The 25,370-nt window shown below is 44.2% G+C and overlaps 1 protein-coding gene across 1 annotated transcript; it reads left to right on the forward strand.

The window, feature by feature from the left end:
- Positions 1 to 1,341: 1,341 nt before the first annotated feature.
- Positions 1,342 to 14,793, forward strand: LOC119649931 (regulator of MON1-CCZ1 complex). Its single transcript, XM_038052349.1, has 9 exons — positions 1,342 to 1,480; positions 6,573 to 6,696; positions 6,769 to 7,252; positions 13,078 to 13,467; positions 13,524 to 13,782; positions 13,879 to 14,035; positions 14,091 to 14,333; positions 14,390 to 14,594; positions 14,652 to 14,793. Exons 2-9 carry the CDS (start codon positions 6,595 to 6,597, stop codon positions 14,714 to 14,716), a joined length of 1,905 nt encoding a protein of 634 aa, XP_037908277.1. The 5' UTR covers positions 1,342 to 1,480; positions 6,573 to 6,594; the 3' UTR covers positions 14,717 to 14,793.
- Positions 14,794 to 25,370: the final 10,577 nt, after the last annotated feature.

The raw sequence follows: 25,370 nt of genomic DNA on the forward strand, positions 1-25,370 counted from the left end.
GCATAGCCGTTCGCTTATGCTTTCAAAGCCGATAACAGCAGGTTTCATTTTTTGGCTGACTAAGAAACCTACTCCGAGCACATGGTTTACTGGATGACCGCTATAATATATGGTGTAGTGGCTCTTCTCCGGGAAACCGGTCCCTGTCCAACACATTTCCTGCAACGCTGTTAAATAAGCCATATATTGGGACAGGGTATCGGCTAGCTGCTGGTCAGCTTCATCTCTGTACAGGGAGCGCACGTTCCATGAGAAAATGCGCAAATCTTTATTCCGTGTTCGTTGCCGGGTCCGTCGTTTTAAAATCCGTCCTGTCCGAGGCTCCTGTTGTGGCTTCGTAACGAGTTGTTTTCCGTGTAGGGTTGTCAGCCCTACCCAACCCCCAACCTGGAGGACCAGTTGGTACAATTTGTCCCGTTTTTAGGCGCGGGAGACTCGCCTTCATCCTTCTCCGTCTGAAACTTTTCGTTAAGAAAGAGCTCCCAGCGGTCACCACGTGGAGGTGGAGATAGGATTTGGTAGTAGAGCTGTTGGTGTTGGTTCAGCAGGCATTTCCCAGGTTTTATGCTCCATCGTGGGTACCAATCCACGTTTCGCCCTGGGACCTATACTACCCTTTGACCACAGCTGCGATTCAACGTCTGTTTTAATACTCTAGCTGTCGTAGTTTTTAAGTTATAATGATTTTGGTGGTGTAAAGACGGCGTTTTTTACTAATTAAAATGCATGTGGCAGTTAAAGGGTTAAAAAGTTGAAAAAAACACTTAGTATTTTTTGCTTAGAATTACATGAGGAATTTATGTAAGCCTTTTGCCTTCCACCCAGCCTTCTGACAATAATTGTCCTGTATTTGTTTGTTTTCGCTCTATATATATGCAAAAATCCAACCGTGCAGGAGTCTGTTTCTGACCAAAATTTGACAGGTTCGACAGCCCGCCCATGCCTTAATCTTCCAGTAGACTTTCTGACTGCTTCACCGAGAACATTTCAACCACTTTCCGTTAGAATTTTTCGTGCGTCGAATCATGTAAATTTTCAAGTAGTTAGCTCTCCGTCCGTTTGTTTGAATAATGAGAAAATCGAAGGCAGGAATCCCCAAAGCTCTCATACTCATTAATTCCAACTGCAAGCCCCAGTGGCATCATTATTTCGACTTTAATAATAATAATAATCGTTGACGCAACAATCCATATTGAGTCTTCTTCTTATTCTACATTGAAGTCGCTCATAAACTACATCGCCTTAGTAACAGACAACCCTACGTAGATTCTCGACCAAATCAGGAGGAGAAATATGTCGACCAATGCCGAGACCAATCACACATGTCAGAAACAGATGTTTTGTGTCACTGCGTGTTGATGGCAGAAGAGCAACAAGGTTTTTCCGCCTATTGCCCGTTGGAAATTAATGTGAATTAAGGGAATCCTGGAGAGCTAGTGTTAGTACTTCCGCTTGGTGGCAATCCGCAGTCAATTAATTGGTGAGTGATTAAAAGTTGCGAGTCCGATGAAGACTGCGACCCAAGATAATTTTTTTGTTCTCTGCATGCCTCGGGCAACTTTCTCTAAAGAACCATCGACGAAAGTCTTAATTAAATTGTTGAGTGATTCAGAAGCGTTCGAGCTTAATGAGTTCAATTTAAACATGCGTGTCCTTCAAGAAGAAGCGTCCCAGCGTTTTTGGTAAAGAGTTTTCCAGGCTGAATAACGCAGTTCAGGATGTTGGCCAGGACATGTCCATTGCGCACTCCCTTAAAACTGAGTTTTTCAATATTTGGAAAAACCAACTTTAGTGCCCTCAGTCATAAGAACCACTTCTTAAAAGGAGCAACTGGACAGGTGCCCAGTTGCCCCTGATCCCTACTATTGTGTGGAGCTCTTCGCATTTCGATTATAATTGAGAGGAAACACTAAAAAGTGTAATTGCCGTGCTTTCACGTTTAGTGATGCCTGTGCGACCGTTTGGCCAACACCAATCCCTGGTGAAGTTCAGATGCCCACAAAGGACGCCACTCAGCAGTTGCTAAAAGGATTCTTTCTTTGAAATGAGCTCTCAGGCGAACAGACAAGTCCATTTGCATGAGCGGTTTTCTGGGTTGTTTTTTTCTCTTTATCAAAAATATGAGTATTGTTCGCGATTAGATATCGGAGTTGGAAGTGTGAATCACTGTCTGATTGCTTTCCACTTTCTCATTACATTTTTTCGGTTTTCCGAATAAACTACGCCTTTGATTTTACGAAGTCGATGACTATATGCTCACACAATCCGATCTGCTCAACAAAAACTCTGATGAAATCTTCATAGAACCAGAAACTTATCAGTGGCAACCATCCACTGAAAGGCAATTTTCGCAATTTACTTGCGGTCTGAGGATGCTATTCCTAATCTTCGTGTTTCTAAGGTATCTCACTGAATTAATTCCCCGGAAACACTCGACACCACAACCTAAAAATAAATGACAAAATTGACCGTGAAGGTCCGCCCACAAATTTTGAAGCTCTATCGAATTTATTCCTGAAAAATACCATTCGCTCCACAACACAACGCCACACTGCAGGCAACAGTTTCAGTACTCGCCGAAGCACTCTTCTCCACTGTCCAGCTGAGGTTCGGGACGAATTCCAAAGTGCGTGTATATAATTCTCGGAAATGGATCCTTTGCATAGACCAGGTATTCGCAAGCTCTATGCATCTCCAGCAACTCCGAGAATTCTATCTTAAGTACAAAAAGTTTACCAGTATACATGGTCGATTGGCACAGAGCATAAATTAGGTCATTAGTCGGCCGGAGGAGTTTTCACTCTTCCCTCTGCCAGGATTACCTACCTTATCCCTAAGAAGGACACGGTCTAGGACTCCGCAGACACAAGACCGATTACTTGCTTACTAACCTTCTACAAATTGATTGATTGAATGAGCACCGCGCAGTAGGGTTGCCAAGAGCAACCCATTATCGACTCGATAGTTCCAGCACAATTAACTAGAGCTCAAAGAAACCTCTTTAGTTGCTTTATCGATTATGGCAAGCCGTTTGACAGCGTTCCGCATACCTGGCTAATCGATGTCCTACATTTGTATTGCATTGATCCGAAACTAATAAAGTTTTAGGCGACAGTCATGGAAGGGTGGCATACGACCTTATCAGAACGTACATCTAAGGGTGCTAATACTTTAGAGCCTATCCATATACTGAGGGGGAGTTTTCGAATCCCCTCTGGTTTTTGCATGGCACTGAACCCCTGTCATGGCTGCTGAATGATGCTAGAGGGCATGATTTTGTAATAAAATATAGCCTACATGCTAAGTACCAGCTGACACACTTGATGTACTTAGATGACATCAAGCTGTATGCTGGTACGGACGACCATCTTAGAAATATTTTGCGAATAGTAGACGAAGATGTTCAGCCGTAATATTCGGATGGAGTTTGGATTAAACAAGTGTCGAATCGAAGCCATCCGCAAAAGTTAACACGAGCCGCATGCCGGACATAACATTGGTGACCTCCACATCCACAAGTACCTAGAAATTCTGCAAGGAGCCCATGCTCGAGTAGGTGATCTGAAGGATGCTCTGCTGTCTGAATTCCTCCGACGTGTAAAGCTGGTGCTGAAATCGCATCCCTCAGCCAAGAATAAAATAGGCGCACTGAACATATTCACTCTCCCTTCACTGACATATGCATTCGGAATGCTGGCGTCGACGAAGATCGATCTGGAAAATGTCCAGTGGCGGATACGGACTGCTATGTCCAAATTCCGAATGCACCATCCAAACTCTGCCGTAGAACGGATGCACCTGCCCCGTGACATCTGAGGTAGGGACCTGGTGGACGTGACGACACCGCGTCATTGTCAAGTCGACTCGCTGCGCGCTTATTTTTACAGTTAAGAGGAGGCGAGGCCCGTGCATACAGCTGTTTGCAAAGCTGACTCCACTTGAAGGACCGATCTTTCAATTTTCTGAGTGGGGTGAAGTCAGACCAAAAGCGACTCCATGGCAATGCGCATTAAACACGTGAATTGCCTTTGGCAACCGTTTGTCGAACAGATGGTTGTGTGTTGGAAAGATCTTTGCTGAGACGGAGGGATTTATGTGGACCATTCAGGACGGCATGGTTGCCACTTAGCTTATAAAAAGTTCACAATGAAAGAGCGGGTGGAGGACGACCAATGCAGAATGTGTAGTTCGACGTTAGAGACGTTGGATCATCTCATTTCTGGCTGCACTTTTATGGCACCGGTGCAATACACGAACAGGCATTATGCTGTATATAAGGTCATCCATCAAAACCTTGCACACAAGCATGGGCTAATCACGGAAACATGTGTGGTTTACCGATATGAGCCGCAAGTCCTGCTTACAGCATGTATTGGAACCGGCAAGTTCTAACTGATCGCTACATACCGCATAATTTTTCGTCTCCAGAAAGTGGTTATAGTTCTCATAATATTGTCAGCTACAAGTGTTGTACCTAAATCCCTCACGATTTCCCTCGATGTCCTGAGGCTCTCACACAGTCTGGTCCAAACCGTGAAGTACACCATTTTGCATACGTGCTCCATGTTGCGGAGAGTTCTCTGCGGATTCTCCCATTAACCACCACCAGCGCCCCTTTATATTTTAAGTAGGTAGGATCGTCCGAGCCTAAATGTTTGGCACTACGTGCTAGTATTAGGTAAAATTTGGTAGAAAAACAATATACCTCACCAAGAGCTCTGTGTGATCACATTGCTTTTCCAATAATTTCCCACATGCGGATTGAAACATGTTCAATAATCGAATAAAATAATAAAATCCAGTCAAAACTTTGCTTCAAAAAAAATTAATCAAGGATTCTCTTCAAATTCTATATACAATAAAAAAAATGAATAGCAAAAGTTGACTTTTGTGACGCAAATATTATCCCAAATGTTTCTATAATTACTTTTGGCCTTTTCTGTTAATAAAACACTTAAATTTGTTAATTCTCCAACTTGGATATTTCAATCTGAATCGTTGCGGTTACACTCTCGGAAGATGTTTCAATATTTTCTTTTCGCTTCTTTGTGGAATTCCTTTAAAAAGGTGAATTCAGTACGAAACACGTTAAAAAAACAATTTTCAGAGACTGTAATGTGTAATCCCGAGGTTTGGCGAACTCGTTGCAACAGTTGCGTGGGGTTAGAGGCACTAAAGTGTTCCTCGCGAGTCCTTCCGTTACTATGATTTCTTCTGAGACCAATGCGCAAGTATCGAGTTCGCGCTACTTGCGGCTAACCTGGTCCTGGAGTAAGCCAAGGGCGAAATGTACTGGCCACGGAACAGCACAGCAAACACAATTCAGGTATAAGCAGGGGAAGGCGCAACTTTTCCTATTGCACACTCTCGAGTTTGGAAAACTACTCGAATCTGCACTTTTACTTTCCACTAAATTCCGTTACGAGAAAAGCAGAAAATGTCAAAACGAACTCATCAATGCGCAGCGCACGCAATCCCCTTCAATGAGTCTCCCTTAGATAACATCTGATGTTCACGAATCACAGGCAATAAACAAGCCAAAATGCAACTCAATGAACTGAGAACTCTCTGCTATTTCTACAGTACAAACTCGTAATTCGGTAATTAACGATTTTTATCGGGACCCGCTTAAAAATTATCGGGACCCGCTTAAAAATTAAAAAGTGCCGGTCCAGCTCACCAGCTGTCCCTCTAATCTGCAGATCTCTGGTCCCGCTAATCTCGTTCCCAGTGCATGGTCTTGAACTGCGGCAGATCATTCCTCTCAGACACGATCAATCACCTGCCTGCACCTAATATGACCAAGTTTATGAAAAAATAGAATTTGAGATGGGTTAATTGAAGTTGGACTGTGAAATTTAAGGGAGAGGAACCAGTTGTTGGATAGTTATTAAGAAAATTTAATTAGTTGAAGTATTAAGTATTGTAATTAAATAAAGGACGGGATGCGAATTGTGACATAAAGAGGGATAATCGGTAAAACCAAAGGGATAGAACAAATATGAGGATAAAGGGCCTATTACTCACTATTGAGCGCATTATTTGGTCAAATTGACCCCGGAAGGATATTTTTCGTTACCAAAGACATCCGCCTACACTACGAGTGTAACACTTTTTGAGGAATGTGGGCGTCTACAGAGTTATGCCGCTAAAACTTTCACTTACCTAGAGTTCTCTGGCGGCGCATTCCGTCTCTAGGCAAAATTTCAAATAAATACACAGAACGAACAAGATACCTAGATTATATTATGGAGCCAGGGTGAATCCTAGCTCCAAGCACTCAGGCTGTGTTACATCTATTGAGTGTGCCTAACCTGCAGCGCTTGCAAGGTTTGTGAAGGAGGTCTCCCAAAGGCAGTGAGCTTGCAGATTTTTCGTAAGTACCTTCCTCTTAAATCTGAGGAATCTCTTTCTTAAATTTAGAAAAAGGGGAACATCCAATGAAGTCCCAGACCACTCACTCCCTCTTCCTCCTCCTTGGAGAGCAGTAGTATAAATTTCCTTGTGAAACGTTAAAAATAAAATCCTTCCTTATCCAAACTGAAATTAAATTCTTATCTCCATCTTTCTAGGATATTATATGGAACAAGAACAATGGAAAACGCTCTGCATTACATAGAACTATCAAAAGATCCAATCACATTTGATAGTGTCAGCCAGCTCACAAATGTATTTTTCGATGACTCCAATAGACAAGTAATTCTACCCGTTAATCTGAAATTTATTAGAAACAAAAATTCCTGCACTTTCACCACATTCTTCCCTCAGATTTTCGCTGTCCGTTCGGGCGGCGCTACCGGTATAGTTGTCAAAGGGCCGACAAACAACAACGTGATTTCGTTCTGCATGGATAACAAAGACAAAGAAATAATACGCTCGATTAAATTCGCACCGGATAATAAAATCTTAGCAGTGCAGCGAGTTGAAAACTCGGTTGAATTCATCCCGTTCCAGGACAATCAGCCTCTGTTGAATGAAATCGTCGTCTATACTGCGAAGAGCCTAACAATCTTCGGTTTTGTCTGGGTACATGAACGAGAGATTGCCATCATTTCGAGTAGTGGTGTCGAGATTTTCCTTGTAGCGATCGACAAGAAGCAAGTGAAATCTATGAAATCAATAACGTTAACAATAAAATGGTTTGCTTGGTGTCCGGAGGGTAATTTTGCAGTTCTGGCAACTAATAATGGAATGACATTGAACCCGGTGATATTGAAGCAGAAAACAATTACCAGACTTCCAAAATTGGACCGTAAGTTCGAAGGCAAATTGATTTATATTTTCATCCCACATAAAATTAACCCGAAATCTTGTCCAAATTAACTACAACGTGTCTCAAAAGAAATTTTATATTTATTTAGCTTACTGCGTGAACGCAACGTATCCGAGGGGAGCGGGGGTTATGTCAATCGGTAGCCTGGGTCTTGGGAATTCAGTCGCTATGGAGCGTTTCTCGGAAGCAGACCGCGCGTTGTGCGTGCGAGAGTTTTATAAAAACGGCCATTCGGCAACTGTAGCGCGTAGAAAATTCTGCGGTATTCGAGGTTTTCGCTACTTAAATGATGCGCCAAGTATTCCTCTCATTCGACATTGGGTTCAAAAGTTTGAATAGACTGGTACAGCGCTGGATAAATCAAAATCCGGGCGACCTAGGTCATCAAGAACGGTAGAAAACGTGGAGAATGTTAATCAGTCTGTTCGTGACGACCCGAACCTTTCAATTCGAAAGCGCGCAAGTGCTTTAAATGTGCATAGATCATCATTACATCGTATTATACACAAAGACCTAAAACTGCACCCCTACAAAATTCAATTGGTGCAAGAATTAAAGCCCCAAGATGCCATTCAGAGGCTTAATTTCGTAAATCAGGTGATTGAGCGATTTTCAACGTTTATTATTATTTTTATTCTGTTAAGGGAAAGTCGCATCGCGTCCTTGAAGAACTATTGTGCCTCTTTTACTGGTTATAGTGTACCTATTGATCGTAGTATCTTAAGCAGGTCTGTAACCGTTAGGAACTTTAGTATGTTCCCTACTTCCAGATCTTTCAGCTTTGCATCTGATATTAAGTGTTCTCGCAGATGTCTCGACCTACTTTGCACAAGTGCCGGACACTGTCCCAGGACATGTATAGAGGTTTCGTCCTCCTCCTCACAAAACCTGCAGGCAGTGTCCGTAGATATCCCTAGCTTTCCTAGGTGATAGTTCAGCCGACAATGACCAGTGAGAATTCCCACTATGATTCGGAGGTTCTTTTTGGTGAGGTTTAAGCAATCGTTTGTGCGCATGGGTTCGTATCCCCCAATAAGCATCCTGGACTGCCCCATCCCTGGTAGGCCCGCCCAGAACAGTTCCCTCAACCGTTCCTCTTCATTTCTTAGATTCATAGCCATGAAACCGTTTCCGAGTCCACAGAAGGGTTCTGGCCCGTGTAAAGGCGTCCCTGTTCCCTTCTTGGCTAGTTCGTCCGCTGCCTCGTTGCCTTCCAACCCAGCATGGCCTGGAACCCAAAGTATGCAGACCTTGTTGGACGAGCCGAGTGTATTCAGTCTCTCAAGGCATTCCCATACCAGTTTAGAGTTCACCTGGTTGGACCTAAGTGTCTTGATCGCTGCTTGGCTATCGGTGAGAATAGCTATGTTCTGCCGCCTGTAGTTCCTTTGCAGATTAAAGGAGGCACATTTGTCTATGGCGTATATTTCCGCCTAGAATATACCCATTGGCTCAAAATACATTTTCCTTGGACCAATGACACTGGCACCCGCTCCCTCTGCTGTGAGGGATCCGTCAGTGTACCAAGTAATCAGTTGCTGGTTTAAGCCGTATGTCGCAGCCACGCTCTCCCAGTTTGCCTTGTTACTCCAACGTGTTTCAAACTTCTTATCGAAGTGAAACCTCGTTGTCATGTTATCCCTTGGTATCAGTAATTCGGGATACCTCCTAGAAAGAATATCAATCTTCCTTCGATTTAGGCAGCTCCCCGCCTCACTCATACTACCGGCCATCCTGAATATTGATCTCCTTGCCTGCATCTATATGTGCAGATGAGAGGGTTAATCCCAGAAGGACCGACGGAAGGCAAGACTTTTGCGGATGTGCTCAGCGAAATCCGTTACAAAATCAAACCCGAAGACAACGGAGCGGAAGTGTCTTCCATACGTAAAACGGAGGGTGGTGGAGTCTTAGTCGAACTAGGCCCGAAGACTATAAATAAAGTCACGTTCTGTGAAGCAGTCAAGTGGTTTCTAGGAGAAAAAGCTTCGGTTTACAGCCTGGAACCTATGTGTGCTTTGGAAATCCGAGACCTTAACTGTCTCACGGAAAAGAACGAGGTAGAAAAGGCCATCAAACGCGAACGCCCGGAGGTAACCAATGTCCGGATTGGTATCACCTCCGCGAACTCTCGAGGCCAAAAACTCGCTGTGATGGAAGTTGCCGAGCAATACGCGAGGAAACTTCTAAACAGTGGGAAAATAAGAATTGGTTGGGTAGTGTGTAGGATACGAATTCGGGCCGCCCCAACCAAATGTTACAGATGTTTGGATTATGGGCACACATCTGCAAACTGTCGGGGACCTGACAGAAGGCCAACATGCCGTAAATGCGGTCAGACAGGCCATAAAGCGAACACCTGCAATGAAAAGGAAAGCTGCGTCCTATGCAGGGACCGTGGCGCGACTGATGAGAGCATTGCGCACACTGCGGGATCGGGGCGGTGTCCAGTTTTCAGAGCAAAACTGGAAAGAGCTTGGATACGGTCAACAGGATTCGCATCCTACAAATCAATATGCACCGGAGTGCAACCGCTCACGAGTTGTTAGCGCAAGTTTGGCAAGATCTGGTCGACGAGGTGAATGGGGATCCGTGGGGACTCGGTTACAAACTAGTAACCCGAAAAATTGGGGCTCTGCGGACACTCTGTTCACTTAAGGCCGAGCAGATGGACCGCATTGTAAGGGCACTCTTCCCTGTGCACCCCGTATGGGATGATGACGTCGGCACGGAGAGCGCAGAGGACTGTCCACTTTTCTCTATAAAAGAGTTGGAACAGGCAGTCCTCTCTATAAAAAACAAGAAGGCGCCAGGACCCGATGGTATTCCAGCAGAGGTATACAAACTGGTATTCCAACACCGGCCAGACCTACTGCTCGGCGCATTCAACGCTTGCCTGAAAGAGGGCACTTTCCCTGCTCGTTGGAAAGTAGCGAGGCTTGCGCTGATCCCTAAAGGGAAAAGCGACCCTGAATTGCCGTCTTTATACCGCCCACTATGTATGCTTGACACTGCTGGGAAAGTGCTCGAAAAGCTCATCAGAAGTAGACTCGCTGAAGCGATACGCGCTGCCGGAGATTTATCTCCCCGGCAGTTTGATTTTAGGGCTGGGAGATCGACAATTGATGCTGCCATGCAAGTCGTGGACGCCGTTCGACGAGCAGAGGCACATGGCCACCGAACTCGACGGGTGGTGCTCCTCGTAACACTTGACGTCAGAAACGCCTTCAATTCCGTAAGATGGAAAGACATTCTAGGCACACTAGACAATACCTTCAACGTGCCGAACTACCTCTTACGGATTTTGAGGGACTATCTGAGGAACCGCTCCCTGCTCTATGAAAAACTAGAGGGTCAAGGGTGGATGTAGGTCACGTCGGGGGTAGCACAGGGATCCATCCTAGGGATGGACCTCTGGAACGCTACCTATGACAGTCTGCTTAAACTCGACATGCCAGAGGAGTCACGCCTGGTCGGCTACGCAGATGATGTCGCAGCGCTTGTTGCTGGACACACTGTCGAACAGGCGCAAAGCAGACTGGGCATTTTGATACGACGGGTAAGCGGATGGATGACTACTCATGGTTTCAATCCTGTATTGGAAAAAACCGAAGTAGTCATCCTGATTAAAAAGAGAATTCCGACCCTGCGTCCCATATCGTTCGGCGAGTCGATAATCGAGTCAAAATCAGCGGTCAAGTACCTCGGGTTGACTCTTGACTCAAAGATGAGCTTTTCTGAGCAAATCCAAGCAGCAGCGAACAAGGCTGCGGCTGGAGTTTCGGTGTTAAGTAGACTAATGGCAAACATAGGGGGTCCTACGTCTAGTAGGCGACGTCTCCTGATGAGCTCAACGCAGTCTGTCCTGCTCTACGGCGCAGAGGTATGGGCTGGCGCTCTTAACAAGGAGGTATATCGTAGACACCTCGCGCAAGTACAGAGACGGAGAACTTTACGGGTGGCGTCTGCGTACCGCACAGTCTCTGAACCGGCCGTGATGGTGATCGCGGGAGTTATCCCCGTTGCCCTTGCTAGGGAGCGTCAGGCCATATACAAAGTGCAAGGGAGGTGGTTGCTCGCGAAGAACGGCAACACACTCTAGACGAGTGGCAGCTCCCTTCGCAAAATGAAACTAGAGGCAGATGGACTGCGCGGCTCATCGGCAACTTAGGTACGTGGTTGAATCGGAAGCATGGTGAGACTGACTATTTCCTTACCCAATTTTTAAGTGGGCATGGAAGTTTTCAGTCTTACCTGCACAAGATTGGAAAGGCGCGTTATCCGGATTGTGTGTTTTGCAATGGAGTTGTAGACGACGCCCACCACACTTTTTTTTCTTGTGGAAGGTGGGATGGGGTTCGTCGGCAGCTCTATTTAAACACAGGGGATCTCTCTTCAGACAACATTGTTGAAGAGATGCTGAGGACTGCTGACAGGGGGAACCGTGTTGCCCATTACGTTCGGGCCCTTCTCGTTGCTAAGAAGATAGAACTCGACCGGTAGAGGAGCCTGATAGCAGGGAGTTCCTTGAACTGACAGTTCCCTTCCTCCTCTCCCCTCCCGTTGGTGAAAGGAATTCCTTGATTTGAAGGCTCCGCAAGGCGGGAGAGTTCGGGGACTAGCCCGAAGTAATGTGACAAACGGTTCCAGGCTAACTCTCGGACGATGGGGAGGTGTTTAGTTGGTAGTCCGACGACGTACCGAATCGGGAGTCCAACACTGTGTGCGTAAATGCACCCCTACCCTAAAAAAAAAAAAGAAAAAAAAAAATCCCAGAAGGACCTCCAGGGATGTCGTTGGGCATGTCCTCATTGCCCCACTGATACACACGCAAGCCAGCCTTTGGAGCTTATGTAATTCCCTGGCTTGCGTGCTGAGTTCGGTTCTTTCTGCCCAGATTACCGCTCCATAGGTAATCATTGGCCTTACTATTGCAGTATATATCCAAAGTAGTATCTTCGGGCTGCAACCCCATTTTTTTCCTGCTATGGATCTGCAAGTCATCAGAGCCCTCGTGGCTTCCGACAAGTGTTTCCGACATCTGTCTTCCAGAGTAATGTTTGGTCAACGTTTCAACGTTTACCAACATTTTGTTTTCGGATGAAGCCCATTTTCATCTTAATAACCACGTAAATAAGCAGAACTGCCGCTACTGCAACGAATCCGAAACGCAAACATCAGAAACCCTTACATTCGCCTAAAGTGACCGTATGGGCTGCGATATCGGCGCGAGGAATTGTTGGCCTTTACTTTTTTGAAGACGAAAGGCAACGTACAGATACAGTGAATTCAGAGCGTTATGTGGGGATGTTAGACAACTTCTTGGTACCTGAACTGCAAAACTTTCCTGGTTATAACCAAAGAACATGGTTCCAACAGGACGGAGCAACTTCACACACGTCCAATATGTCTCTGCCACGTGTTCGTAAAATTTTCTCAGGCAAATTGATCTACCGGAGAGACGACATAAATTGGCCTCCACGCAGTTCAGATTTAACCTCTATGGACTTTTTCCTATGGGGTTATCTTAAATCTAAAGTTTACGCCAATAAATCAACTTCACTGGGGCATTTGAAAGAAAATATCCGTCACGAAATGGCAGCTATCCCTGAGTCCACCTGCCGAGACGTCATAAATAATTTTACTGTTCTTTTGAGACACCTTGTACAATTTTATGATCACGTCATTTAAAAAAGATCGTTATTTCTGCCAATCGTGTTTGATCTTCGTGCCCAAACGAAAAACTCCATATTTTCTTCTAATCCCCATAGCAAACTATGAACTGAACTTAATCTCATTTCCAGTGGAAACTCCTCGAGAAGGACCTGTACCTGAACGCGATGTCACCCTCGGTCAAATTTACGGTACATTTGCTGTGCTCATCCTTCTGCAGAACAGTAGCGGCCTAGGTGAAATTGTCATTTACATGCTAAATGGACCTGGTCTAGCCCCGAGAAAACAACATGTCCTACGACTGGGTCACAGCGGTCGATTCGCTATGAATATTGTAGATAATTTGATTGTAGTTCACCACCAGGCCTCGGCTACCTCACTTCTTTTCGATATTGCCTTGAGTGGAGAAGTGGACACTAATGGCATAACGTATCACGCGCCAATCACTCCTGGAAGAGCTATCAAACCATTTTTGCTGAAAGTACCTTCGCTAGGGGAGCAAACAAAGTATTGCGAATTATGTAAGACCTGGCTCGCCAGCGAAGGGGGTTCAATATTGATTATGTGTTTCTTCTAGATTCGAAGCATTGGGTGTTGTTCCAACCGAACATTGTCATTGACGCCTCTGTGGGACGAATGTGGTACCTTTATCTGCAAATGGAGCCGTTATGTACCTTGATAACTGACCGGGTGCGATTAGTAGAGTTCTTGCTCAATCGGACGAACGGCAAAAGGATTTTGTTAAATGTCTTACAAGAAATGGTTGACAGCCAATACAATGGAATGCTTTTGCCAATAATGGAGAATGTTTTCGACAAACTAAACGTTGTATACTCGTAAGTTTTCAAAATTTCTACAAATTACCAAATGGCAAGCAATAATCGAGTACATCTCATTTCAATATTTTCCATGTTTGTGTTTAACGGTTGCAGAAATTGGCTTTCGGCGCAATTACAATCTCAAACCGCGCAACCATCATCTGCGAAAAACCTTCCGAAATTGCCAACTCCTCCCAAAGTCCTAATTGACCAGAATGACATGTACGCGGAAGTTTTCACACCTATCGCAGAGCGTGCCTATACTGAAAAGGTTTCACCTCATCGCTATCTTGAGAAATTACGCAGACTTATACGTTACTTTGCAGATTCTAATACTTTACCTCCAATCCCTGGCCCGTCACAATATCGATGCCCAGCCAGATCTTAGTAAAATGATTGCCGCCGAACTAATACGTAACGAGCACTTCGATACGCTGCAAAAACTAGTTGATTACGCCCTTCTGAAGGACTCAAAACTGTTAGCCTGTTTCCTTCTCTCTCATTCTCAAATCAACTCGACAATCACGCAAACAGCTATGGATATTTTGGATAGGCTCAAAGCATATGAAGTATTGAATGTGACTCTATTGAAAGATGGCTTAATTTCACAGAGATTTTCTTTCAGTTAATTCTAGAAATACTTCTTAGTCAAGGAAAAGTTATCGATGCGCTCCGTGTTGCCAAAAGTTTACCGGATTGTGATACTATATCTGCTAGGAAATATTTAGAGGCAGCTAAAAAAACGGGCGACCCGGCCATTTTCTATTCTGTGTTCTTGTACTTCCAACAGAGGAACTATCGGCTACGCGGATCCCCCGAGTTTATTCGAGGTAAATGCTTAAACGTTTCCTTTGTGACTTTTATTAACGAACACTGTTCCTTTAAAGGTGATCAATGTCTGGAGTTTGTACAATATTTTAGTATGATTTTCGGGTTAAAACAATCGTCTTAGAATTGAGAATTTATGTCAAATATTAACATCACTGTGATAATTTATATAAGGTTAATAAACGTTATGTTGGCCAGAGACTGTCTTTCTTATTTAAGGAGTTATATCCAGGTGCAGCCCGTAAGATGATGATATTTTGCTGATTTTTTCGACTTCATAATAAACATTTATTAAGAAAAACGAGATCAATTAATACATGTTGTCAGGATAGTTGTAAATTTTTAAAACAAAAGTCAGCGCATCAACAGCTTCTTCCCAAGAAGGCCTATTTAGAAATAGACGTGTTTGTCTAGTCGCTGAACCCAGGATTTGACAAAGTGCAAAATGTTGTTGCGGTTCTATTAGCCTAAAATAATTTTACCGGGCAAGGACTACATTCGCAATTGTGAAACTTCCAAGCCGTCAAAAGTTCGCAACCAAGCGGTTGCTTCTGTAAGGTTTTTTTTATAGTTTTTCGCTTGTACTGATTTAGTGTGCCTATTTTCTGCGATTATTCTTCTCCTAATCTCTGAACTATTGGTTAGTTTTTGGGGCACGTGCTTTTCATACCCTGGTGCAAAATCGAAAGTGCTATTAGAATGAAAACGAAGAAAGAGAGCTCCCGGATAGGGGTCCGACAATAATTATCGTAGTTGTAGACAACATCTTGGAAAAGGAGGCGTGTATGGAAGTGAGTGTGACTTCTAAAGCACTGTCCGGGAAACGAGTCATTAGAATAGAAAAAAGATCGCTACGCAGCTCACAAGTTTACCCTCTACCATGTCCATAAAAAAAAGTACCCAAAACTAACACATGCCCCACAGTGACCCAACTATTAGTACGCCTCTTACAGCAGCCCCGAGCGTTGCCCCTACTAATCTTTCCCCAAATTCCCTTTATGCTAGTGGGACGATATCAGCCCCCTAAATAGGCTTATACGACACCAAAACAAAATATGTGAATTATTCGGTCCTAATTGACCGTGTTGATTTCACCCATTAGATGTTCACACATCTGGAATGCCTAAGGTACGACAATGATATCATTAATATTAGATTAGGCTAAGCGAGGGCGACGGCCATCTTCAAAACCGCACAAGCAACAAACCGCTTCGTAGCGGACAAAAGAGTAAGAAATAATAAAAACTTGTTTTTCCAGTGCTTGTTAGCACTGATGAAAGAAACAAGTGGTTCCCGAAATATCGGTATTTGCAAACAAAATTCAACACTAGCGAATAGGAAAAACAAGTTTTTATTATTTCAAATAATTAATCGGTAGAGATACCGCACGGTTAAGCTGACCTTTCTGGGGGAAACCCTCCCTTCGCATGTAATCATAGGAAAAAGTTACATAAAAATGATCATTTTGAACAGCGAGAACGACAGTGCTACAACTGCGGGTACCCCGGGCACATTGCCAAATTATGCAAAACTACAAAACCGAAATGCCTGAACTGTGGAAACAATAAAAACTGCGATGGCACAACATGCTTAAAAAATGCATACTATGCAATAGCACAGAGCAGAATGCTCGAAATAAAGAATGTCCTAGATGGGCTCAATATAATATCTCCCTTACCAGGTGCTCTCAGGTGTTCTCCTGGCACTAGAAAACTTTAGAAGACACCTACTCAAACAATCATCACAAACCAATTCTCCTACAAAGCAAATAATTTACAGTCCAACCAGGTTTCAGGTTTGAAAATATGCAAACACAGGACACCATTGAAGGCTTCACTCATAGTATTCAAGAGAAAATCAAGCTTGCAAAACATAAGACACGGAGAGGCACGAAACCCAAAGCTTGCTGGGATACGGAGCTAAAACCATCATCATCATCAACGGCGCAACAACCGGTATCCGGTCTAGGCCTGCCTTAATAAGGAACTCCAGACATCCCGGTTTTGCGCCGAGGTCCACCAATTCGATATTCCTAAAAGCTGTCTGGCGTCCTGACCTACGCCATCGCTCCATTTTAGGCAGGGTCTGCATCGTCAAATTTTTCTACCGTGGATATTGCCCTTATAGACTTTCCGGGTGGGATCATCCTCATCCGTACGGATTAAGTGACCCGCCCACCGTAACCTATTGAGCCGGATTTTAACCACAACCGGACGGTCATGGTATCGCTCATAGATTTCATCATTGTGTAGGATACAGAATCGTCCATCCTCATGTAGGGGGCCAAAAATTCTTCGAAGGATTCTTCTCTCGAACGCGGCCAAGAGTTCGCAATTTTTCTTGCTAAGAACCCAAGTTTCCGAGGAATACATGAGGACTGCCAAGATCATAGTCTTGTACAGTAAGAGCTTTGACCCTGTGGTGAGACGTTTCGAGCGGAACAGTTTTTCTAAGCTGAAATAGGCTCTGTTGGCTGACAACAACCGTGCGCGGATTTCATCATCGTAGCTGTTATCGGTTGTGATTTTCGACCCTAGGAGAGGAGAAATTGTCAACGGTCTCAAAGTTATATTCTCCTATCCTTATTCTTCTTCATGTTTGACCAGTGCGGTTTGATGTTGTTGGTTGATTCGTTTTCGGTGTTGACGTTGCCACCATATATTTTGTCTTGCCTTCATTGATATGCAGCCCAAGATCTCGCGCCGCCTGCTCGATCTGGATGAAAGCAGTTTGTATGTCTCGGGTGGTTCTTCCCATGATGTCGATATCGTCAACATAGGCCAGTAGTTGGGTGGACTTGAAGAGGATCGTATCTCTTGCATTTACCTCAACATCACGGATCACTTTCTCGAGGGCCAGGTTAAAGAGGACGCATGATAGCGCATCCCCTTGTCGTAGACAATTGTTGATGTCGAAAGGTCTTGAGAGTGATCCTGTTGCTTTTATCTGGCCTCGTACATTGATCAGGGTCAGTCTAGTCAGTCTTATTAATTTCGTCGGGATACCAAATTTCCTCATGGCCGTGTACACTTTTACCCTGGCTATGCAATCATAGGCGGCTTTTAATTCGATTCGATAAAAAGATGGTGCAATTGATATCCATATTCCAACAGTTTTTCCATCGCTTTCCGCAGAGAGAAAATCTGATCTGTTGCTGATTTGCCTGGAGTGAAGCCTCTTTGGTATGGGCCAATGATGTTCTGGGCGTATGGGACTATCCGGCCTAGCAAGATAGTGGAGAATATCTTATAGATGGTACTCAGCAACGTGATACCTCTATAATTGCTGCACTGTGTGATATCTCCCTTTTTATGTATGAGACAGATAATGCCTCGTTGCCAATCGTTAAGCATTGATTCGCTGTCACATACCTTGAGCACAAGTTGATGAACCACTTGGTGTAACTGATCGCCTCCATATTTAATCAATTCGGCTGTAATTCCATTGGATCCTGGCGACTTATGATTTTTAAGCCGATGAATTGCACGGACTGTTTCTCTTATACTTGGTGGTGGCAATATTTGTCCGTCGTCTTCAGTTGGCGGGACCTCCAACTCGCCGAAGTTCGAGTTGTTCGGTAGCTCATCAAAGTACTCAACTCATCGCTCCAATATGCCCATTCTGTCGGAAATCAGATTTCCCTCTTTGTCTCGGCAGGATGAGCATCGAGGTGTATAAGGCTTCATCCTGCTGACTTGTTGGTAAAACTTGCGCGCCTGGTGCGGTTGCTCCCTGTACTTTTCTAGTTTACAGACTTGTTGGTTCTTCCAGGCTTCCTTTTTCCGTCTGTGAAGTCGCTTCTCCACTCGACAGAGTTCGTGATAAGTCTCTGCGCGTGCCCGCGTTCTTTGAGAATGCAACATTACTCGGTATGCAGCATTCTTCCGTTCCGTTGCTAGCTTACATTCATCGTCAAACCAGCCGTTCCGACTCCTTTTGCGGCTGGGGCCAAGTATGTTTGTGTATCCCTGATCACGTTCTTCAGGGTGGTCAAAGGGTAGTATAGGTCCCAGGGCGAAACGTGGATTGGTACCCACGATGGAGCATAAAACCTGGGAAATGCCTGCTGAACCAACACCAACAGCTCTACTACCAAACCCTATCTCCACCTCCACGTGGCGACCGCTGGGAGCTCTTTCGTAACGAAAAGCTGCAGACGGAGAAGGATGAAGGAGAGTCTCCCGCGCCTAAAAACGGGACAAATTGTACCAACTGGTCCTCCAGATTGGGGGTTGGGTAGGGCTAACAATCCTACACGGAAAACAACTTGTTACGAAGCCACAACAGGAGCCTCGGACTAGACGGATTATACAACGACGAACCCGGCAACGACAACGGAATTAATATATGTTGTGGGATAATTGTAAAATTTTAAAACAAAAATCGCTTCTTCCCAAGAGGGCCTATTTAGAAGTAAGTTGACGTGTTTTGTCTACTCGCTGAAAACGTGCAAGACGTCAATAGTTCCCACCCAAACGCTCCGACCTCCAATAGGAAAAACGTTCATCTCCGATCCGTGTTGCAGCTTGTATATCGATCTAATCGGCCCATACCTCTGATCTTCCGCCGGAAACGTCGGTGCAATAGCCGCCGCTGATTCTTTCTCGAAGTTTTCATTTGTGATGTCAATTAAACGGTTTACTGTGAACGTGCTAACAGAATACTTGGAAAAAAGAATATTTCATGTGTTAGAGATCCCCCGACAATGGCGTTCCGTTTAAGTATGTAGCTTTCAACGATCTTCTGAATCAGTGTGGAATCCAACCCCTTCTTGACGGTCTCCCGACAGAATTATTTATCGCTGGGTCTGCAGTTACTGCAGATCTGTTGCTTCCGTTCATTAGGAAATTTTGGTAGTTCTAGACCTTTCCCACAGAGTGGAAGAGGGGGTGATCGTTCAGATTACTAAAAAGGACACTCGTTTTGAGTGTGACAATTAGAGGAGTAATTGCATGCTCCCTGCAGTTGCAAAGATAATACAACTATCCTGAATGCATTAAAAAACTTCTCGAAAGCTTGATCGGCAGAGAGCAAACTAGATTCTGCACCGAATCCTCAAGCACTGACCACATAAACATCCTACGGATCATTTTGGAACAGTGTACGAAATTTAGATCTTCGCTGCATGCCCTCCTCAAAATATTGGTATTTGCAAGATTGATAAATATCGCTAGCGAATAGAAAAAAAGCCAGTCTTGATTATTTCAAATTATCCTCTTCATAGATTTCGAGGAAATTTTCGATAGTGTGAAGAGCAAATGTATCTGGTGTGCTTTACGCAGGAGGAGCATTCCGGAGGAACTAATGGCTATTATCAGAGCGACATATAATAGCGCAAAGTGCCACATGCTGAACTGAGGTCGAATCTGAAAGAATTATGAGGTCCAAAGCGTTATCGGCGACGTTCTCCATGCTACTTTGCCCGAGGATGGACTATGGCATCTTTCCTGAAACCCCTCGACTACACAGATGACATCTGTTTGGTCTTTCACCGAATAATGGACCTCGTCAAAATAGCTGTGGATTTGGATAAAGAGCAAATAGAGTTATACTGAAAACAAACGCCAGCAAAACCAAGGTTCTCAGTTTGACGGGTTTTCGCACACTCTCGTTCACTAATGGGCAAAGCATCGAAAGCGTGGTTTCTGCCAACGATAGCATCAAGCTGAATGTTGCATTAACAGCGCTAGATCCGTTTTCTCTGCCTTGTCTAAATTCTGGAAATGCAGTTATCTCAACACCAAGCTCAAGTTGAAACTCTTCTGTGCTAGTGTTCTTTGTACGCTGCTATATAAGAGTAGCGTATTGAAAGTAAACCCCACTGTTACTCAAAAACTCCAAGCCCTCGTCAACACCTATCTGCGTGGGAGGAGCTGAAGCGCATTTTAGATAATCGCTAACTATCTACTTTCACGCTATAGTCACTTTAGGTTTCTTAATAGTCACTCACGCACTTCCAGCAGCCGTAATTCATTTAAAATTAACTCTTCTTTGGTACTTTTCGCTATCAATCCACTAACATAAGTTGACGTTAGCCTGCCTATACCTTCAATATTTCGCGCGGATCTTCTCCCCAGCGGTCTTTAACTGTTTTCAACAGACTCATTGAGTTCAGCTGTTCACCGGCCCAAATTCGACTAACTTTGCTTTCCCCGATCAAATTCATTGTCCGCGATGGCAATAGCTAACTCATTATAAAAACAAATTTCCATTCGCGTCAGCCAGAAACATGCTGTCCTTTGCTTTGACATACTTCTGGTCCAGTTTGGCATTGTACTATTTTGCACTCAGGCCATTGTTAGACCCATTGTACTATCCCCGGTGATCGCCTATTCATCGGCCTCTCGCCTACCGCGTTCGCAGGCTTTCGCAAATCTGAGAACATTCTGCAGTCTCGGTAGATCGTTTCTTCATCGCTTTCTGTGCACCTCCCGCTTTGTAAACGTAGATAACCCAACTGTTGGCTACGCTCTTTTACAAGGATCCGTTTTAGTTTTGAGGTAAAGAGTTGATCTCTTCGCAAAAGCGTCTCCATGATGATCGTTTGGTCGACCTTATGCCCTTCTTTAGAGCTTTCTGAGCCTCTTTGTAATGAATCCAGCCAGCAGCAGCAGAATCAGACTTTAGAGTTCGGTTGAAGAGCACCCTTGTCGTTTTCCTCTGTTTCTCCAAATCCGAGTTTTACCATGATGTTTTAACTTTTCCTAATGCTAATTGTGATCATCTGGGTTGTTTTCTCAATTCCAGCAATGGAATTGATGCGTCTCCCAGGGATCGTAACTCGGGCGCTCAGTTCTGTTTTGTACGACGCCTTATCTGTCTAACGTGGATTCCAACATTTAGTGGGTGGAGGTGGATACATGCCCATTATGAAATCAATGCGCCTGTGATACCAGAGCGTGACATTGTTTGATACTCTGCCCTCTTCGACAAGAGCCGCAATTTCAGGTGATGCCACTGTGATGTCGATGACCTCTTGCGTCACACTTTCAACCAAACTGACCACATGCTTATCAGACGCTGCCACTTCTCATCCTTAACACGTATGTATCAATTTGAACTCTTGGTCCGGCTCAATAGGTTACGGTGGGCGGGTCACTTAATCCGTATGGATGAGGATGATCTCACCCGGAAAGTCTATAAGGGCAATATCTACAGAAAAAGAAGACCTCGGCGCAAAACCGGGATGTCTGGAGTTCCTCAACAGTATAGAGAAATAAAAAAACTTTCCTGGCCTGGGAGTGTGACCTACTCAAAAGAGGATGGCCTTAAAGAGTAGACCTGTTTTTTTTGGCTTTGCACTATAGGTGTTAAAAATTTTAAGACAGTACAGACCCGAATCATCATGGTTTGGGCTCTAGCAATGAAATTACATAAAATCCGTTCTGATAATCTAAAGCAGTCGAAAATAAACCCCCTTGTGACACTTTCTTCTTCTTCTCTCAGATTATCAGCTACCGCTACTTTGGTCGGCCTTTCGGTCGTTTTTCATCGCCTTCAATGTTCAGGCCAATCTTAACCAGTGAATTACATATACATAACTCATGATACATCGAAGACACCTCTCTCGCAATTTTTCCACAATTCCTTATAAATCGTGGATATCCTTATTTCGGATGTGATCAGAACGTGTTACGCCAATGATCGAACACAGCATCTTATTCTTCTTTATCGCTAGGCGGCGTCCATTTTTACACAAAACCTTATTAGAATCAAATCGATGTCTGTCTGTCTATCACACGCACTTTGTTAGATAGATGGGAATTATGAAATCCCACGCATACGGTGAGTGACATAAATTTACGTGCAGTTTAAAGGGGGATGTGAAATTCTTTTCATTGAATATAGTCATGTCGGGTATCAAATGAAAGGTCTCGATTAGTACTTTTCGAATCTGATGTTAGTTTTAGCGTGTATTAAAAGTGCAGGAGTAAGAAGTCAAAATGTTCACACTTCAAGTGAGACAGGACTCATTTTCGAAAACTACCCAACCCAAAAATCCGAAAAAAAAATCAGGAAGGTGCGTTTATATACAAATTAGGCCTCAAAATATCTTCTATTCCGATATCTGTTCAAATAAACTTACTGATAGTATATTGCCAACAGTATCGCGCATACGCCAAGTTTCATGGAAATCGGGCTATTAGTGTCAAAGTTTTGGCAGTTCAATTTTGAGCGAATTAACTGCATCCTAAGCCATACAAGACGTCATAATTAACGAGAATAATTGACATTCGAGTGAAATATTGAAATTCCTTTCATGAAGAATCTACTTCTCCCCAGCCCTTTTTAAGGTTTTGTGTGAAACAAAACCTATTTGTCTGTCAGTCTGTCACACCCGATTTACTCGGAAACCGCTGAACCGATTATCACGAAATTTAGTGAGAACATGTAGTCTATGTGTCCCTTTACATACAGCGAGTGGCGCGATTTTGTGTCACTTTTGAAGGGGCCTTCCCATACATGCGAAAGGGGCATGTAAATTGTTTTTTTTTTGCACAGGATATGGTCATGTGGGGTTCAAATAGAACTTTTCGAAACTGATCTTATTTCTGATATTGGATGAAACATAGGGGAAATAGGGCTCAAAATGTGTAACACGAAAAGAGAAATAGGGCTCGTTCTCAGAACCTATCCAACCGAAAAATCTGAAAAAAAATCACAGTGATGCATCTATATGAAATCTAGGTATTTATGTCGTTGATATGTATGTACAGATGTGTATCTTGTAGTTTGGCAAAATATGATGGAATGTTTTGTATTCTTAGCTATTATTATTATTATTATTCTGTTAAGGGAAAGTCGCACCGCGTCCTTGAAGAACTATTGTGCCCCTTTTACTGGTTATAGTGTACCTGTTGATCATAGTATCTCAAGCAGGCCAGTAACCGTTAAGAACTTTAGTATGTTCCCCACTTCCAGAAGTTTCAGCTTTGCATCTGGTATTAAGTGTTCTCCCAGATGTATCGACCTACTTTGCACAAGTGCCGGACACTGTCCCAGGACGTGCATAGAGGTTTCGTCCTCCTCCTCACAGAACCTGCAGGCAGTGTCCGTAGATATCCCTAGCTTCCCTAGGTGATAGTTCAGCCGACAATGACCAGTGAGAATTCCCACTATAATTCGGAGGTTCTTTTTGCTGATGTTTAAGCAATCCTTTGTACGCATGGGTTCGTATCCCCCAATAAGCACCCTGGACTACTCCATCCCTGGTAGGTCCGCCTAATATAGTTCCCTCAACCGTTTCTCTTCGTTTCTTAGATTCATAGCCATGAAACCGTTTCCGATTCCACAGAAGGGTTCTGGCCCGTGTAAAGGCGTCCCTGCTCCCTTCTTGGCTGGTTCATCCGCTGCCTTATTGCCTTCCAGCCCAGCATCGCCTGGAACCCAAAGTATCCAGACCTTGTTGGACGAGCCGAGTGTATTCAGTCTCTCAAGGCATTCCCATACCAGTTTAGAGTTCACCTGGTTGTACCTAAGTGCCTTGATCGCTGCTTGGCTATCGGTGAGAATAGCTATGTTCTGCCCCCTGTAGTTCCTTTGCAGATTAAAGGAGGCACATTTGTCTATGGCGTAAATTTCCGCCTGGAATATGCTAGTGTACCTGCCAATTGACTCAAAGTACATTTTCCTTGGACCAACGACACCGGCACCCGCTCCCTCTGCTGTGAGGGATCCGTCAGTGTACCAAGTAATCAGTTGCTGGTTTAAGCCGTATGTCGCAGCCACGCTCTCCCAGTTTGCCTTGTTACTCTAACGTGTTTCAAACTTCTTATCGAAGTGAAACCTCGTTGTCATGTTGTCCCTCGATATCAGTAATTCGGGATACCGCCTAGAAAGGATATCAATCTTCCTTCGATTTAGGCAGCTCCCCGCCTCACTCATACTACCGGCCATCCTGAATATTGATCTCCTTGCCTGTATCTGTATGTGCAGATGGAGAGGGGTTAATCCCAGAAGGGCCTCTAGGGATGCCGTTGAGCATGTTCTCATTGCCCCACTGATACACAGGCAAGCCAGCCTTTGGAGCTTATGTAATTCCCTGGCTTGTGTGCTGAGTTGGGTTCTTTCTGCCCAGATTACCGCTCCATAGGTAATCATTGGTCTTACTATTGCAGTATATATCCAAAGTAGTATTTTCGGGCTACAACCCCATTTTTTTCCTGCTATGGATCTGCAAGTCATCAGAGCCCTCGTGGCTTTCCGACAAGTGTTTCCGACATGTGTCTTACAGAGTAATTTTTGGTCTAGCGTGATTCCCAAATATTTGACCTTTGTTTCTCGTTTCACCTCCATATCATGTAATGTTATGGCTTTCAGGTGATCCAGCTTACGCCTCCTAGTGAATGGTACTATGGTGGTTTTGGTTGGGTTGATCCGCAGTCCCACCTTCCTGCACCAGGCACTAGTAACCCTTAATCCAGTTTGGATTCTATCACATAGGGTATCTTCATATTTGCCCCTACAGATTAGAACAATGTCGTCCGCGTAGCCCTGGACTTGTATTCCAGTATTAGTTAACACGTCCAGGAGTTCATCCACTACCATACTCCACATCAGCGGCGATAGTACTCCGCCCTGTGGACAGCCTTGAGTGGTGTTCATGATAATAGAATTTGTACCTGTTTGTACCTCTATTTGTCTGCTTTCTAGCATTTTGCCCATCCAGAGTGCCAGGGTGTTTCCCACTCCTTTGCGGCTCAGGGCATCCTGTATCTCTGTGTGCGATGTGTTGTCGAATGCTCCTTCGATATTCAAAAACGCGCACAGTGCAATTT

Source organism: Hermetia illucens, chromosome 2 (genome assembly GCF_905115235.1).
Source record: "Hermetia illucens chromosome 2, iHerIll2.2.curated.20191125, whole genome shotgun sequence".
In the NCBI taxonomy this organism is placed as follows: Eukaryota; Metazoa; Arthropoda; class Insecta; order Diptera; family Stratiomyidae; genus Hermetia; species Hermetia illucens.